Genomic DNA, 16,579 nt, shown 5'->3' with positions numbered 1-16,579 from the left:
TGTACATTGAATTATATAGAGTTATTAATGTATACATGTATATAAATGTAATAGAAGGACATTTAAATATAAAGAATAATACATACATATACATATATATATATATATATATATATATATATATATATATATATATATATATATATATATATATATATATATATATATATATATATATATATATATATATATATATATATATATATATATATATATATATATATATATATATATATATATATATATATATATATATATATATATATATATATATAAAATTAAATATTAATTTGATTAGTTTTAATTAATTGAAATTAAATGAAAATATTATATGGAGCAATTAAATAAAATAACAATTTTATATCTGTATATTTGGAAAAGGGTGAATTTAGTTAAAGTTAAAAGAAAAATATAATTTTACATTTTTGTTAACAAACAATTTATGGAGGGAGGGATTAATATGCACAATTTAAGGGCAATGTCAAGGACACAGAAAATAAAGCATGATTTGGGACGATAACATATCGAGTCTTAAAGACCTTTAAATTTAGGTTTTTTTATTTTCTTGGCAAAACATAAAACATAAATTACAAAAAGACTATATCATATACATAGATACATACATATGTAGATGTGAACATTTAAATTAATGGACGTTTTGCACTGAAAAATCATGTAAATTAAAAGTTCCTTTTAAGAATTGGGAGTTTCTGAAGGATATTTGTTTCTGTTTATTATTTCAAGGAGTGTGGCTAAAAGGGCCAGGCTAACCTTCAGATTTTTTTTTTGTATTTTCTTTGTAATAAAAATGTGCTTGTTTTATATCCTAGAATTTTTTATATATACAAAAAAAAATTAGTGAATATACGAATGCATACTTAACAGACCTAAATATTCTTGCATTTATTTTTTATTATTAATTTTAATGTATAAAAAATTATTTTTTTTAATTTTTAGTTTTTCTAGAGCTTGAGGAGAGAACGTCCATCAAAAGCTGTAGACGTCTACTAAAATGGTTATCATTTATTCCAAAGCCCTTTTATTAGCAGATGTATTATTATATGTTTTGCTTTTATCTCTAAATGCTTTTTTAACGCTGTTATTTTGTATTTAGTTTTCAATTTTTTTTTCAATAATTTGTTATCTTATGTTCACTTGTAAAATTAATACTACTTTAGTACGTTTTCTTTTGGCCACTTAGTTTCAGTTGCTGATTTTTTGTGTTGGTTTTATTTTTTTATAAAATATTTTTTAATTTATTTTTTGTTTTGCCCTTTGCAGTGAACTATGAAAATAGTCGCTGTTCTGGGATTTTTATGCCCTTTTCTGAAGATTTGGTTTCCCATAATCCCTACAATGATATTGCAAATTATAGCAAGTCCTATTAAGGAGGAATTGTAGGAGAATAACTACTTTAACTAGATTTTCTTGCAAAAATTCTAAAAACCCTTTTTTTATGTGACACATCTACTTGTGTTTTCCGCAATAGAAAACAGAACGAAAATATATGGCAAATCTGAGTGATAATTTCTATGTCAATAAAACAAGATCTTTGAAAATTATTTGAATTCAATAGTGAAATGTTATGAATTCAAACGTTTTTCTAAGGTTTATATTTATTTCTTGGATTGCTACAGAATCGTTATCTATGAGAGGCAAAATGTTGATTACCACAACATATTTGAATTTAAAATGCTTGTTTTTTTGTTTTTGCTGTTGGTTAAGTACAATTTATAATGTTTATTGCAATATTTTCCTAACCTAGAAACTAAATATGTATAAGAGTAGGACGTACATATCGCACTCCTGTCATATACGATCTTGTGATTTAATTTTAACTAAAAGCCAGAAAAATACATCCTTTGTCATTATACAAAAATCAAACTTACATATTTTATCGTATCCATTTGCTTTGCATTTTCTTAATCTAGTAAACTCTTCTGCCATCTGAATTATTTTGTTAAAATCAACTTTTTAGCTGAGATGTCATATCATTAAGTTTGCTGATTTGCAGATTCAATAAAAGTGTTGGAATGTTTACATTGTTTTATTTTATGGAATGATATCAGCATTGCTGCCAGCATTCCTTCTCTATACCCGAATAGTCCATGCGATAGCGCTTAGTAACGTTGTTGATACTCATGATGCCAGCGATTAAAATCGATGTGGAATACAACAATGGAACCAGTAGATAGACCAGCCAGTAAGTATCTGAAATTAAAAATAAAAGACAGAAGGGCGTTTTAGAAAAATAAAATATTTTTATGAAACTGGTTTAGTGCTAGGTTAGCAGAGAATGAAGGCGCCGAATAGAGCTGCCGCTGACCCGCCGCCAAATGTGACGACTCATTTCCACTCAAATGTTGCCGCCAATTAATCAAATCTACTTATTTAAATCAAAAATGTACCCTTATTCGTCGTATTCCAAATGTAGGAGGTGTCTTTCAAGATTTTTAACGATGTTTTTTACTTGAAACATGGCGCAATTTAGACTTGAAGTCAAGTCTGAATTATGAATTTTAAATTGTGTTTAAAGAGCTTTTAAGGGACTTTAATATCATATATGTTAGAAGAAACTAGGTGATGTGCAATAAATTAAAATTTTCTGAATATTACTGTTCATTGACATATAAAGTAATAGAAATTTATCAGAAATATTTTGAAAAGTGTATCGATTCATTTCTCGGTATACTTAGAAATAGCGATAAAATATTCGCTAGTATTATTCAAAAAAATCTTAACGTAGAGATAAAAATCGAAAAAGTTAAGAAAAACTTTTTTCCCATTTTTTTTTTTTTTTTGTAAAGAAATCCAATCTGAGGAACTCAGAAAATAATGCATCGAATACTTAAAAAGATGACTTCCACCCTATAGCAACCCAGCAAAAAAATGTCCTCCCAAAGATGTTCTTTAATTTAACTTTTAATGTTTCAAATTGGCTAAAAACGGAATTAGCATTACTAAAAGGAGACAAATTATTTAAATTTTGTAAAAACAATGCAAAATCCATTCTAGAAAAATTGCAAATTTTTGAGATCAAAAGTTTAGACAAGATTTAGAATGAACTAAATATTATAAAAAATATAACAATTATAAACAAGTATATACAGCACTAAGTTCGGCCGGGCCGAATCTTAAATACCCATCACCATGAACCAAATATTAGGGTTTCCTTTGAAATTTCAGGAGGGCTTGAGGACTTGAGGACACTTCCCGAAGATAAATTTAAAGATTTCACCTATGAGGACTATATCAGGTTCTGGATTTATAAGAACCATTTTTGTTTGAGTTTTAGAGGAATAATTAACATCTCCTGTAAGTGTGCAAGAAAATTATAAAATAACGTCTTGATTTGAAATCTTAAATCTGTAGAAGTAAAATGTGGAAATTTTACATTGAGTTTCAAGCAATTTTCATGATCAGTGCGCCTTCTACACCCTCAAGAAGTGAAGTCGGTCTATATGGAGGCATTACCAAATGGACCGATAAAAACTTAATCCGATACACGTTTTTGTGAGCCAAAATACGAGAATATTTACAATTTCAGGCAAATCAGATAAAAACTACGGTTTCTAGAAACCCAAGGAGTTAAATCGGGAGATCGTTCTTATGGGGGCTATACTAAAATATGGACCGACACTCACCGTTTTCGGCACACCTCTTTATGACCCGCAAATACCTCTAGATTTCCAATTTCAGGCAAATAGGATAAAAACTTCGGATTCTAGAAGCCCAAGAAGTAAAATCGGGAAATCGGTCTATATGGGGGCTATACCAAAATATTGACCGATACTCACCATTTTCGGCACACCTCTTTATGGTCCTAAAATACCTCTAGATTTCCAATTTCAGACAAATTGGATAAAAACTACGGTTTCTATAAGCCCAAGACCCCAAATCGGGAGGTCATTTTATATGGGGACCATACCAAAACATGGACCGATACTCACAATTTTTGGCACACGTATTTATGGTCCTACAATACCTCTAGATTTCCAATTTCAGGAAAATTGAATAAAAACTGCGGTTTCTATAAGCCCAAGAAGTAAAATCGGGAAATCGGTCTATATGGGGGCTATACCAAAATATGGACCGATACTCACAATTTTTGGCACACGTATTTATGGTCCTACAATACCTCTAGATTTCCAATTTCAGGTAAATTGAATAAAAACTACGATTTCTATAAGCCCAAGACCCCAAATCGGGAGGTCGGTTTATATGGGGACTATATCAAAACCTGGACCGATATAGCCCATCTTCGAACTTGACCTGCCTGCAGATAAAAGACGAGATTGTGCAAAATTTCAGCACGATTGCTCCATTATTGAAGACTGTAGCGTGATTACAACAGACAGACAGACAGACAGACAGACGGACATCGTTATATCGTCTTAGAATTTCTCCCTGATCAAGAATATATATACTTTATATAGTCGGAAATCGATATTTCGATGTGTTACAAACGGAATGGCAAACTTATTATACCCCCGTCACCATTCTATGGTGGTGGGTATAATAAATGTTATTACAAAATTTTAAAATTCACATCCGGGTGTTGGAATGGTGGACATCAGCCATATGAGAAGCCAGTGTTAAATTCATTGCTTTTGCATCAAATTTTTTACCGCTTTCGGATCCAAAAATAACATTTTACTACTTTTTTGGCGACGCTTTTTCTGGGAAGCCCATGTAAAATCCATTGCTTCTGCATTCATTTTGCACCACTTACGAATTCAAAAAGGATATTTTACTTGGTTTTTTGGATACCCGTTTTTGCTGGGATATAATGAATTCAAAATGGTTGCCCAGTATCAAGCACGCAAAATTCAAATTTGAAAGAGAATTGCTCGGAATCAATGACAAAGTCATTAGTGTAAAGACAAAATCTTTGGGACCGACCAAGCTGTTTTTCTTCAGTGTATTTAAGAACCCTTCAGTTTGTGAAGAAAAGTGTGATGACCAGACCTATTTTGCACGACTCCGTGTAATATAACTCAATCCTATTTTAATAACACTCCATTTTTAATTTATTTATTTATTTACTCAGCTAATAGCAGCCGGGACTTTACAAAATATATTTTGAATTATTAATCAAATGTAATAGGCCAGTAAGGACCACACCGAGTCAGTAGGGATCCCAAACTTTAGGTGTTCGAGATGTTGCTCAGTAAGGACCACGTTGAGTCAATAAGGGCTCCGCGGCTCAACAAGTTTCAGCAAATATAAACAAATGGGTCCGTAGGGACCACGTTGAGCCAGACAAGGTTTAAAATTGCAGATATCGGAGACAGTAAAGGCGCATCATGTGTTCTGCAATCGGCAATCGGGAGAATAGAGCCGGAAAAAATGTTTAACAATTCCGACTTAAAATGGGCCAGAAAGGCCTTTAGGTCAGTAAGGACCACCGCGAGACAGTAGGTTAGGTTAGGTTAGGTGGCAGCCCGATGTATCAGGCTCACTTAGACTATTCAGTCCATTGTGATACCACATTGGCGAACTTCTCTCTGATCACTGAGTGCTGCCCGATTCCATGTTAAGCTCAATGACAAGGGACCTCCTTTTTATAGAGTCCGAACGGCGTTCCACATTGCAGTGAAACAACTTAGAGAAGCTTTGAAACCCTCAGAAATGTCACCAGCATTACTGAGGTGGGCTTCATTTAATAAGGAAGCTTTTAGTAAAACACACCTTAAGACAACAAAAATGGGCAAAATAAAAAGAAAACTTATTTGAAACTATTCAAGAGGCTTTGCAGCATATGCTGAATTTTACCGTATAAATTTTTCATGCTTAGTTCTCTTGCTTTTGTGTCGTTAACATTGAAAATTTAATCAGCTGGCAAAATAATTGGGGCATTGGAGGTTTAAGTATAGTTTCCTTTATGGCAGGAATCGATTCAGATAACGAGAGCAATGTATACACCGAGTTATAGTTTCTACACAAAATGTTAAGTGGATTAAATAATTCATAGTTATGTCTACAAAAGTCAGTCTTTAACAGTACAAAGTAGTTAAACGATTGGGAACATTATAGCAAATTTTCGAAGTAATGTGGATCAATATCTCCATTAATAAGTTTAGTAAGAAATACCATGAATAAACCTTCTACGCTCATGAAAAGGAAGATCAATTAACATAAGACGGCTAGAATAAGTAGGTAAGTCATATAAGTTATTCCAACCAAGCCCTCTCAAAGCAATCTGCTTCTGGACAGATTAAATAGAACAGCGATAACTTGGTGACCAGACAACACATGCATACTCCAATATCGGCCTAACCAGAGTCGTAAAGAGCCTTTTTGTCAAATAAGGATCAACAAACTCCTTAGACCATCTCTTAATGCAACCCAAAACACCCGTAGCCTTATTTGCACATTCCTCAATATGAGGACCAAAGTCAAGCATGGTATCCATTAAAACGCCTAATTCATTAAATCTAAGCAAATTCTCTAGCTTATAGTTCCCAATACAGTACTCAGTCTGTTCACAAACTCTACGTGAAAAAGTCATCTTCTTACACTTTACAAGATAAAGTATCATACAATTAACAGGTTGGCTGATAAGTCCCCGGTCTGACACATAGATGGCGTCGCTAGCATTAAATGCATATTATTTTTATATAGTACCATCCTTCAAATGATTCGTGTCAAAAGTTGAAGTCTGTAAGTCAATTAGATTGTGAGATAGAGCGTCTTTTGTGAAACAACTTTTGTTATTGTGAAAAAAAAAGGAATTTCGTGTTTTGATAAAATACTGTTTTCTGAAGGGAAAAAACACGTTGGAAGCAAAAACTTGGCTTGATAATGAGTTTCCGGACTCTGCCCCAGGGAAATCAACAATAATTGATTGGTATGCAAAATTCAAGCGTGGTGAAATGAGCACGGTGGACGGCGAACGCAGTGGACTCCCGAAAGAGGTGATTACCGACGAAAACATCAAAAAAATCCACAAAATGATTTTGAATGATCGTAAAATGAAGTCGATCGAGATAGCAGAGGCCTTAAAAATATCAAAGGAACGTGTTGGTCAAATCATTCATCAATATTTGGATATGCGGAAGCTCTGTGCCGCACGAGCTCACATTTGACCCAAAACAACAACGTGTTCTGAGCGGTGTTTGCAGCTGTTAACTCGTAATACACCCGAGTTTTTCCGTCGATATGTGACAATGGATGAAACATAGCTCCATCACTACACTCCTGAGTCCAATCGACAGTCGGCTGAGTGGACAGCGACCGGTGAACCGTCTCCGAACCGTGGAAAGACTCAAAAGTCCGCTGGCAATGTAATGGCCTCTGTTTTTTTGGGATGCGCATGGAATAATTTTTATCGATTATCTTGAGAAGGGAAAAACCATCAACAGTGACTATTATATGGCGTTATTGGAGCGTTTGAAGGTCGAAATCGCGGGAAATCGGCCCCATATGAAGAAGAAAAAAGTGTTGTTCCGCCAAGACAAAGCAACGTGCCACAAGTCATTGAGAACGATGGCAAAAATTCATGAATTGGGCTTCGAATTGCTTCCCCACTCACCGTATTCTCCAGATCTGGACCCCAGAGACTTTTTTTTTGTTCTCAGACCTCAAAAGGATGCACGCAGGGAAAAAATTTGGCTGCAATGAAGAGGTGATCGCCGAAACTGAGGCCTATTTTGAGTAGGGAGTACTGCCAAAATGGTATCAAAAAATTGGAAGGTCGTTATAATCGTTGTATCGCTCTTGAAGGGAACTATGTTGATGATACGATAACCGACGGAAGATCGTTCAAATATAGATTAAACAGAACTGGTCCTATGTGGCTACCTTGAGGAATGCCAGATGTCACATGTATAACACTCCTTAAATACAACTCTCTTAGTTCCACCATGCAAGTAGGAATCGATCCAGCGAAGAAGGATAGGTGGAAATCCCAGAACATCCAAGTTGTATAGTAGCAGCATATGACCATGCGAACGCCTTGCTGAACGCCTCTGGCATTTAATTTCAAAGTTAAACCAATCGTCAATTCAAGAATTCAAATATACTTACTATAAAGACACAATCTTTGGAACGAGATGAGGTTATTTATAAAAAAGGTATAATTCCTTGTGTGAAGGTAAATTTCGCACTAAAGCCTAGCTCATTAGTGCATGTCTAGCAAAAATTTTTGCGAGTTTTGGGATATATTCCAGAATGAGATTTATAAGAAAAGTATTTCGATGTTCAATATACGACTATTTTTCTTGTTCACTTTCCAAAACAAATATTGTTCGCGAATGCTTTTTTTGAATCATTCACACGATTTCCATAGAGCATAATTCGAGACTCATGTAAAAAAAATGTTACAACAAATGTGACAACCCTATAAGGAAAACTCGACATTGAACATCGGTGACATACTAGTCGTTCCCACCCTATCCTTTCGGTTTTTTTATAAAGTAAATGTTTATTATATAGTATATAATTTATACTCACTTTTGATCATGAGTTAAGGCTAATGACCGTATACCAGCATTGCATGCTGGGAAGGCATACAGTGGAGCCAGGTTAAATGTGCGCCACACTTCTACGATACCTCGATCGCCAGCTGTCATTAGATATTCACCATCTCGTGATAGAAGCATACACTGGAAATATAAAGAAAAAAAGAGAAGAACACTTATTAGAAAAGGTTTTTAAAATGATTGCTTAATAGACCAATCACATTAGGATCAAAATCTACCACAAGTAGGTTTAAACCCTTTCTTTGTAAGGCAAATGATAGTTGAAATCTAGTTACAGTGGTTGGAAAGTGTAATGTGAATAAGGTATAAGACTATATCCAAAAAATATTTTAAATATATATAGCATAAAATTAGACAACTCTGAAATGCTATGATTGAGTTGCTTACCTGTAAATTGTCATTGTGCGTTTCATGTCGCAATTCCTTGCCATTGATGGTATAAGCTGCCACGTTACCCTTGTCATAGTTAACAACTATGAAACCTTCGCGAGACATGGCAATCAACTCGGGTGAATGGAAATCCATGGGAGCATCAAGAGATCGCAAAAGATCTCCAAAGGTAGTGTGGATAAGTACGGGACCGTCTACAACAAATAGAACAACAAATAGAATAATAGTAAATAAAACATGTATGACACGTATTTGGACAATTTCCGATATTTCCTAATATATATAGTTGTTTCTTTTTTCACTTACTTGTTGATCCTGAAACTACCAAACCAAGCTCTGCACTAATCACAACCGATGTAACAGCTTGTTCATGCCCAGTTAGTGTGGCTCTCGGCGTGGGGACATCACCTTCACCAACAATACTCTGAGTTCGTGCATTCCAATGCCATAGAAGTACAGTACAATCTGCAGATCCCGAAGCTATATAACAATCAGAAGTAATATTACACTCGGACCGAGCCAAACAGGTAACCACACCAAAGTGACCAAATACAATTTGGACAATTTTTGCTGCAATTAAAAAAAGATAAATAAATCAGCAAATGCCTAAACAAAGTCATCCAGTTTCCCTCCATATCATACCTGATTCTGTATTGAAGACCCGGAAACTATTATCCCAAAAACCACAGGCTATAAGGAAACGACTATCCACGGTAACCACAAAACAATTTGAGCGAATCTTTAACATTTGACTGAAATTATCGCCCAAATGCCTACGGTTCATGGGATTATTGTGAGTGGTATTTTGGGCAGCAGCTATGGAGAAACGAGAGGAAAACAAAATTTCCTATTAATCACCAATACACAAAGGATTAATCATGTCCTACTCACTTAACACTGGATCAATGGCCAATGGCTTAACAGCTCCTTGCTGTTGATTGGAATCCGCATAGCTGGGACTTTGGACGGATGCTGTGTAGTTACAATTCCATCGATTTACCGCAAATTGATGGCCTGCAGTTACTGTGACCACCGAAGGCAACGAAAGTTGGGGATAGGTGTTGGCCGATATATGAATGATGGGAGAATTCTGATAGAATTTTAAGATTTGACACAAATCATCGGGCATGGCACTGAACATCATGGGTGACAAATGCATGGCCGAGCTTCGAGGTGGATGGGGCTCCATTAACAATTGGCTTGGTGTTTGGCCAAAGTTTCGAATTTGATTCTCTACAGCCTCTCTCATTACGGGATCGGCTATGCCATCCAAGTCGACACTGCCTTCATAGGTGAGATAGTAGAAGACATTGGTGGCCCGTACCGCTTCGGGTCCACGTTGCTTATAGCCAAAGACCAAATCGATCCATTGATGCAATTGGCATGAGACGAATTCCGATTCTAAAGCCATGCGGTTGATGCGCACAAACTCTTCGGGCGTCTTGGCCCAAGGTGGCAGCTCAACATCATTCACCAATGCTCCATCTTCACGATGGCCCAAGCGATAGCCCGACGAATTGTAGAACATCTCTGGCAGGAAATACCATTCGGGTATCAGCTCCTTTACATCGGATGTATCACGTTGGCAATTTTTCCATGACAAATTCACCGAGGAGAATAAACGATCGGGATAGTCGAATTTTCCACCCTGCAGGGCCAGGAACATTGTGGTGAAGGGTTCCACCCTCACCAACCAGTTGAGAGTAAAGCTTGCGGTGGAGTAATGGGTACCATAGTGGAATGGAGGTATTGTATCACTTTCCCAGGACTCGTAGCGTTCTTCGAAATATGCCCTACGCGAAGGATTCAGGGCTCCTATGGGTTTTGAGAGATCGCGGTAGTTCGAGGGTAAGCTAAGGTCCAAATCTTTGGTTTCGTAATTGGTCAAGACCCATGGGAATATGGGGTATTGGTTCAAATCGTTGTATGTGCGACCTGCTATGGTATTGAGGAACATTAGATATTCAAAATTGGATATTTCTCGACGCTGCCATTTCTGAGTCATGTTCGAGTTACGCATCAACTGACGTGGCGACATCATCGAAGCTCGTCTAGTCTGTGGTATGCCATATTTGATGCCCACACCCACTCGGGGTAGGGCCTTGATCACTTTCTTTACCGTATGCTGGTCGGGGAAGGCGAAGAGAATGGATGTGCGTGAGGCCAAAAAGATTTCCAAGGCAACGTTTTGCAGCAAATAGCGGCGAGAGAAGATCGCTCTCACTTCGGAGAAGTACCATTTGCCATGTAAATGATCACAATATTTGAGGACTTCAGGTTCGATCTTCTGGAATTCGGGATGATCTTCGTCTACCTCGAAGAACATCTCTGTACTTGTTATAGACACGGTTCCGGGTGCCACCAATCCGGGAGCAATTAGTTTAGCTTTCGTACTAATATTTACAGGGCCCGTTAGGTCCAGATCCAATTCACGATCTTCTATCAGCAACTCAGCATCGTCCAATAAATCGGCAGTGTGTTGGGTAGCTTGGTGAGCTCGACTAACAGCGATTTGAGTATGGAATTCATCACGCGTCTGCATAATAGCATCTTCGGGACCACCATTTTCTAAGGCAGCTTTAAGAGTGGCTTGAGGGTGGGAGGAACCTCGGGGATTTTGGACCATGCGTTTGCGCCGACGGGCATCATCTTCCCAGGCATCCAGTTTCCAATAGGTTTGTTTTTGTACAGCTCCGCTTGAATCACCCCAGGCTCCATGGCGATTGCACATTATATTTCGAACCTTCTCCAGCAAACGGCTGGCTATGACATTGTCTCTGCGCCGGGCAGCTGTTATCAAATGATCGCACATACGTTCTTCTTCGCGGCGTTCCAGTAAAGTTTGGGCACATTGTGATTCGAAATCAGCATGCTTGAGAACATCATCGGCACGCATACGATTCAAAATGAATTCGGCTTCATTGGCTACACGGACGATATGATCCTTCATGGCATGTGACAGTAGGCGGCCTTCATTGATCAGTTCAATGAATGCGAGGCCAGCATGTTTCTGTAAACTATTTTGCCATTCCTGAGAGCACAGTAACATAACTAGCTCCACCACGGAATGGGAGTTCTTAAATGTGGTCAAACCTTTACCTTCCATCAGTAGTTCTTGGCCATGGGAACCCACCAGGGTTTTCGATAGATAATGGGCAAAATCTACCATAATTTCACGAAGCAATGGACAGACAGGTCCCAAAGCTACTTCCAATTTCTGTGTAAGGCTAGCCTCCCTAGAGGGAGTAGTCATTGGTAATTGACCCACCAATGGCGGCTTCATGGGTAGGTCATCAGGTCGTGACCCTCGTTGGACACCAACATTTCCGGAATTTCCTGAACCACTTGAAGCGTTTGCATATCCATCCGGTACTCTTACCACAGATATTTCCGAATCGGGTTTATCACCCCTCTCATTTACACTTCCATGTTGTGAGTGTTGCATATGGGCGGCATGTACCGAATGCATACCACTATCATCGCCACGCATTTTACCATCTACACCACTGCCACTTCCACCACCGGGCATAATTATTCCCGTAGCTGTGGCCTGTACACTGGCATCTTCATTCAAATTGACATCCGTCCAACTTTCATCATTGGAATTTATGGGTTTGTTGTCATCGACCATTATTTCACTAGACGACTCGACTTCAGGAACTTCATTTTCAGTTGAGTTCATGTTCAGTGAATTGCATTCCGAATCACTCTGCAATAAATTATTGTAGTATTTGTTTGGGGCGGGGAGAGAGAGAGAGAAAGTCGAAAGAGAAGAGAAATATTAAATGAATGTGAGTTGATTGTGGTTCATTTGTAAAAGACACGAATCAATGAATGACTGATAAACGGAATGCTACTCCGTTATGTGAGTATGAGTAAAGGTAAGTAGATGTGTATGTGTATGTGATCTATTTTAAATGAGTGAGTATGGGTGTGGAGTATTTGTTAGTGATTCAGTGCATGTGGGTGGGTTTAGTAAGTAAATGTACTTATTCATGTGTATGAATGGAAAGGTATGTTCGTGCAGTTCCTTCTAAACTACAACTTTTGCGGTTAAGGATCAAAACGTACATGTGTTCCACAGGGACGATTACAAATGCAAGACAAACATAATTGAATTAATTTGAACGAAATCAAATTTTTGACATCCCTTGGGGAATAGTGATGGGTGGTGTAGGTGCAAAACATCTCAACGCTAAAGATGAATGTGAATTGTAAGGGCGTTACAAGCTAATTCTGGCATTTAAGGGTTTCATGATTTTAGCCACAAATTCATATGGTTTTAATGGTCACGAATGAGGTTTATATTCATTGTATGTGGAAAAGGTATTTAATAGAGCACATTGTAAAATTAAGTATTATTTAAAGTGAGTTTTAGAAATATATGTTGGATAGATACTTTACCTTATGTTAGTTATTTAATATTAATGTTAGTATAAAAATATTAATCAATTAAATTTTGGCTAATATAAATAAAATGTTTAAAACAAAAATAAGCATATTTAAACCTAATTTTTATTTTATTCGAAACTATACAAAATCTCATATAAACCCTATTTTATTCTTAAAGCATCGTTGGTATAATAAAAAATTTTGTTTGTCGTTCCTGGCAACATAAAATATTAATACAGTCAAAACTATACAAATGTTTAAAATTATTTTTATTGTAATTATAATAAACTATGTGTTAAAAGTTTATTATAATTACAATAAAAATAATTTTTAAAATTTGTATGATTTTTCCTGTATTAATATATATAGAAGAATTAAACTAAAGGTTGATCAAAATTTGGTCACTATAAACTTGACGTATTTCTTTCAATTTTGCATTTAAAAACCTGAACACCCCTCATTTTGAAGGTGTGTGTGTAGAATGTTGCTCCTATTTTGATTTTGGAATTCACTCTTCAGTTGTCAAAATGCCGTCCAGGCAAGAAGAGCAGCGTATCAAAATTTTGCTCGCGCATCGCGAAAATCCGAGCTACTCGCACGCAAAGCTGGCAAAATCGCTAAAAGTTGCCAAATCAACCGTTACAAATGTAATTAAAGTGTTTGGGGAACGTTTGTCGACAGCCAGGAAGTCTGGAACCGGGGAAATCGAAAACCGGAAGCCGCTGAGACGACAAAGAGAGTTGCCGGTAGTTTCAAGCGAAACCCTAACGTCTCTCTCCGAGACGCCGCAAATAAGCTGGGTGTATCGTCTACAACCGTGCATCGAGCCAAAAAACGAGCCGGACTATCGACTTACAAGAAGGTAGTGACTCCAAATCGCGATGATAAACAAAATACGACGGCCAAAGCGCGATCGCGGAGGCTGTACACGACAATGCTGACGAAGTTTGACTGCGTGGTAATGGACGACGAAACCTACGTCAAAGCCGACTACAAGCAGCTTCCGGGACAGGAGTTTTGTACGGCAAAAGGAAGAGGAAAGGTAGCAGATATTTTCAAGCACATAAAACTGTCAAAGTTCGCAAAGAAATATCTGGTTTGACAAGCCATCTGTACCTGTGGCTTGAAAAGCAGCATTTTCATAGCTTCCGGGACTGTCAACCAAGAAATTTACGTGAAAGAGTGTTTGAATAAACGTCTGTTCATTCATTAAATGTGTGGCTCCAAAAAAAAAAAATTGTTCTTTAATACTTTAATCGAGAATAAAATTTTTGACAAACGAATTGAATTTGCGACTAGCATTGCAACATTATTATTATTTGCTTTTAAATCAAATTTAAAATTTAGATAAACTAGAGCTTCTTAATAGATCCGACATTGCCAAATTCCCGTCGGGAAGTTTCAACTTGATTGCACGTAGATATTAGGCCATACTCACGTACCCCCAAAACAAGATAAAATGACACGGAATCACAGAGTATAAAATTACAAAGATTCACGATCTCGTAGTGGTAACTCGCCAATTGAAGGTGCGCGAGATGGCTAAAACAATAGGCATTTTGAAAAATCGCTTGAGTCATATCCTGCAAGAAAATTTGGCTCACTCCGAAAAACAAGCGGAACCCCAAGACTATTTCTGAGCATTGTATGGAAGTGAAATAACACATGGATCAATTGGTACATGTCGCCCAGGGAACTGAATCTGACGAACATGTTGGCAAAAACTCGGAAGCTGTCCCATCGCCAGGATAAGTGATGACCACCGATATCTGGAATTCAAAAGATGTGATTCACATCTACCACACGGAGAAAAATAAAATGATGGTAGGGTTTATTATGTCAATTTATCGGCCAATATAACCCTGAAGAGTCTCACTTAGCGAAGATAGTCGTACTGTTTCACCACGATACCGCATCGACTAACAACTTCGGTCTTGCCGCGGACAAATTGTTCGGTCAACCTGGTCCACTTGGGTTACAGTCTTGTGACCCATCGAACGCATTTTCCAGATTTGTCCATATTCCGGACACAAATATCAGTAGAATCAGAAGATCATTGTCGGCAAGGAGGTTTATCTTATAGGGAACATTGGTACATTGCTGCACAAAGTATATCGATTTAAAAGAAGACTATGCTAAAATATACCGCTGTATTGTCCAAAATTTTTGCTATGACCTTATAAGAGACTACCATCTGAAGTCGATCTCCAGTTTTTACTTTCTTGTAACTCATCTTTCATTCAGACAATCGACTTGACCTAAATACCCAATGTGGTATCTCAATGGACAGAATAGTCTATGTAAAGGTGGGTATTAAGTTCGAGTTTAGCCTCTAAAATCCTCATTTTTTCACGATTACTTTCCTTTAATAATCCATTTTATGGAATACAAACTTTGTGAAAATTGGCTTTGGGATATTCCCCATCATGTTATAATGGAAGCTGCAACAAATATGTATAATTTTAGGATTTTTTTACTGATTTAGTTTTCACTTTAGTGAAAATTAGCGGCTAAACTCCAACTTATTACTCACATTAAGCCTGAAAATAAATCGGGCTGGCACTTTAACCTAATCTAAATATCCACTTTCTAGCAGGTTGGAGTGAAGAATCCAAGTTCTAATATTGGATCAGAGTTGTTATTATCTCTAACTGAATTTGACAGTATTTGTGTGATGAGTGATAATCGGGCCACATACTCGTATATGTTTCTACGGGTGAACTCGGTGGCGATTTTGAATGAAATAGGACCCTGACTCTACAGTAAAAAAATATAAAACAGTGACGCTATTTTCTCCACTGACCCTTAGTATGTGCTTCCTGAATTTAATTATTCCATCTAATCACCTCAAATGAGTTCATTTGAGAAAATCAAAATCACTTGGAGAGTTGTATACCAATCTCTTGAAATAAATTTTATACAGCAATTGAAAATATAGAAAATTCAATTGTTTTACATTAACCCACATTCTGCCTTCTTCATATTATTTAAACTATAAAGTACCTACACTTATGATTCATTAATTCTATCTGTTAAATCCATTTTGATACCAACATATCTTAAATATTTGTCAATTAAAGAAATAATCCATGTGTGATTTACAAACTAAATATGAAATTCATTCCACAAACATTTTGAAGAGAAACTAAAACGAAAAATGTCATTAATTACAAAGTAAAATATTTGGAATTTGACATTTAGCTGCATGTTCACCAAATATTTCATGTGACTTCCCACAGAGCCCAAAACTTCTGGAGAGTGATAACAAATCACATAAATCTAATGATAAATGATGTGGTGATATATGAAACTTA

The 16,579-nt window shown here is 36.6% G+C and overlaps 1 protein-coding gene across 8 annotated transcripts in view; it reads right to left on the bottom strand.

Moving 5' to 3' along the window:
• Window positions 1–1,696: 1,696 nt before the first annotated feature.
• Window positions 1,697–16,579, bottom strand: part of rg (A kinase anchor protein rugose) — a 373,937-nt gene continuing 359,054 nt past the window's right edge. For all 8 annotated transcript variants that reach the window (XM_075298736.1, XM_075298738.1, XM_075298737.1 and 5 more), the window contains 6 exons: window positions 9,765–12,582; window positions 9,516–9,689; window positions 9,180–9,443; window positions 8,871–9,067; window positions 8,455–8,606; window positions 1,697–2,211 (listed from right to left, as the gene is read on the bottom strand). In XM_075298736.1, the coding sequence (XP_075154851.1) occupies window positions 2,121–2,211; window positions 8,455–8,606; window positions 8,871–9,067; window positions 9,180–9,443; window positions 9,516–9,689; window positions 9,765–12,582 (3,696 nt within the window). In that variant the 3' untranslated portion in view covers window positions 1,697–2,120. The remainder of the gene's footprint in view (window positions 2,212–8,454; window positions 8,607–8,870; window positions 9,068–9,179; window positions 9,444–9,515; window positions 9,690–9,764; window positions 12,583–16,579) is intronic.

This window comes from Haematobia irritans, chromosome 3 (assembly GCF_050003625.1).
Source record: "Haematobia irritans isolate KBUSLIRL chromosome 3, ASM5000362v1, whole genome shotgun sequence".
NCBI classification, from domain to species: domain Eukaryota; kingdom Metazoa; phylum Arthropoda; class Insecta; order Diptera; family Muscidae; genus Haematobia; species Haematobia irritans.
Note: the sequence above shows the minus strand (reverse complement) of the source record. Positions and strands in the feature narration are given on the sequence as shown.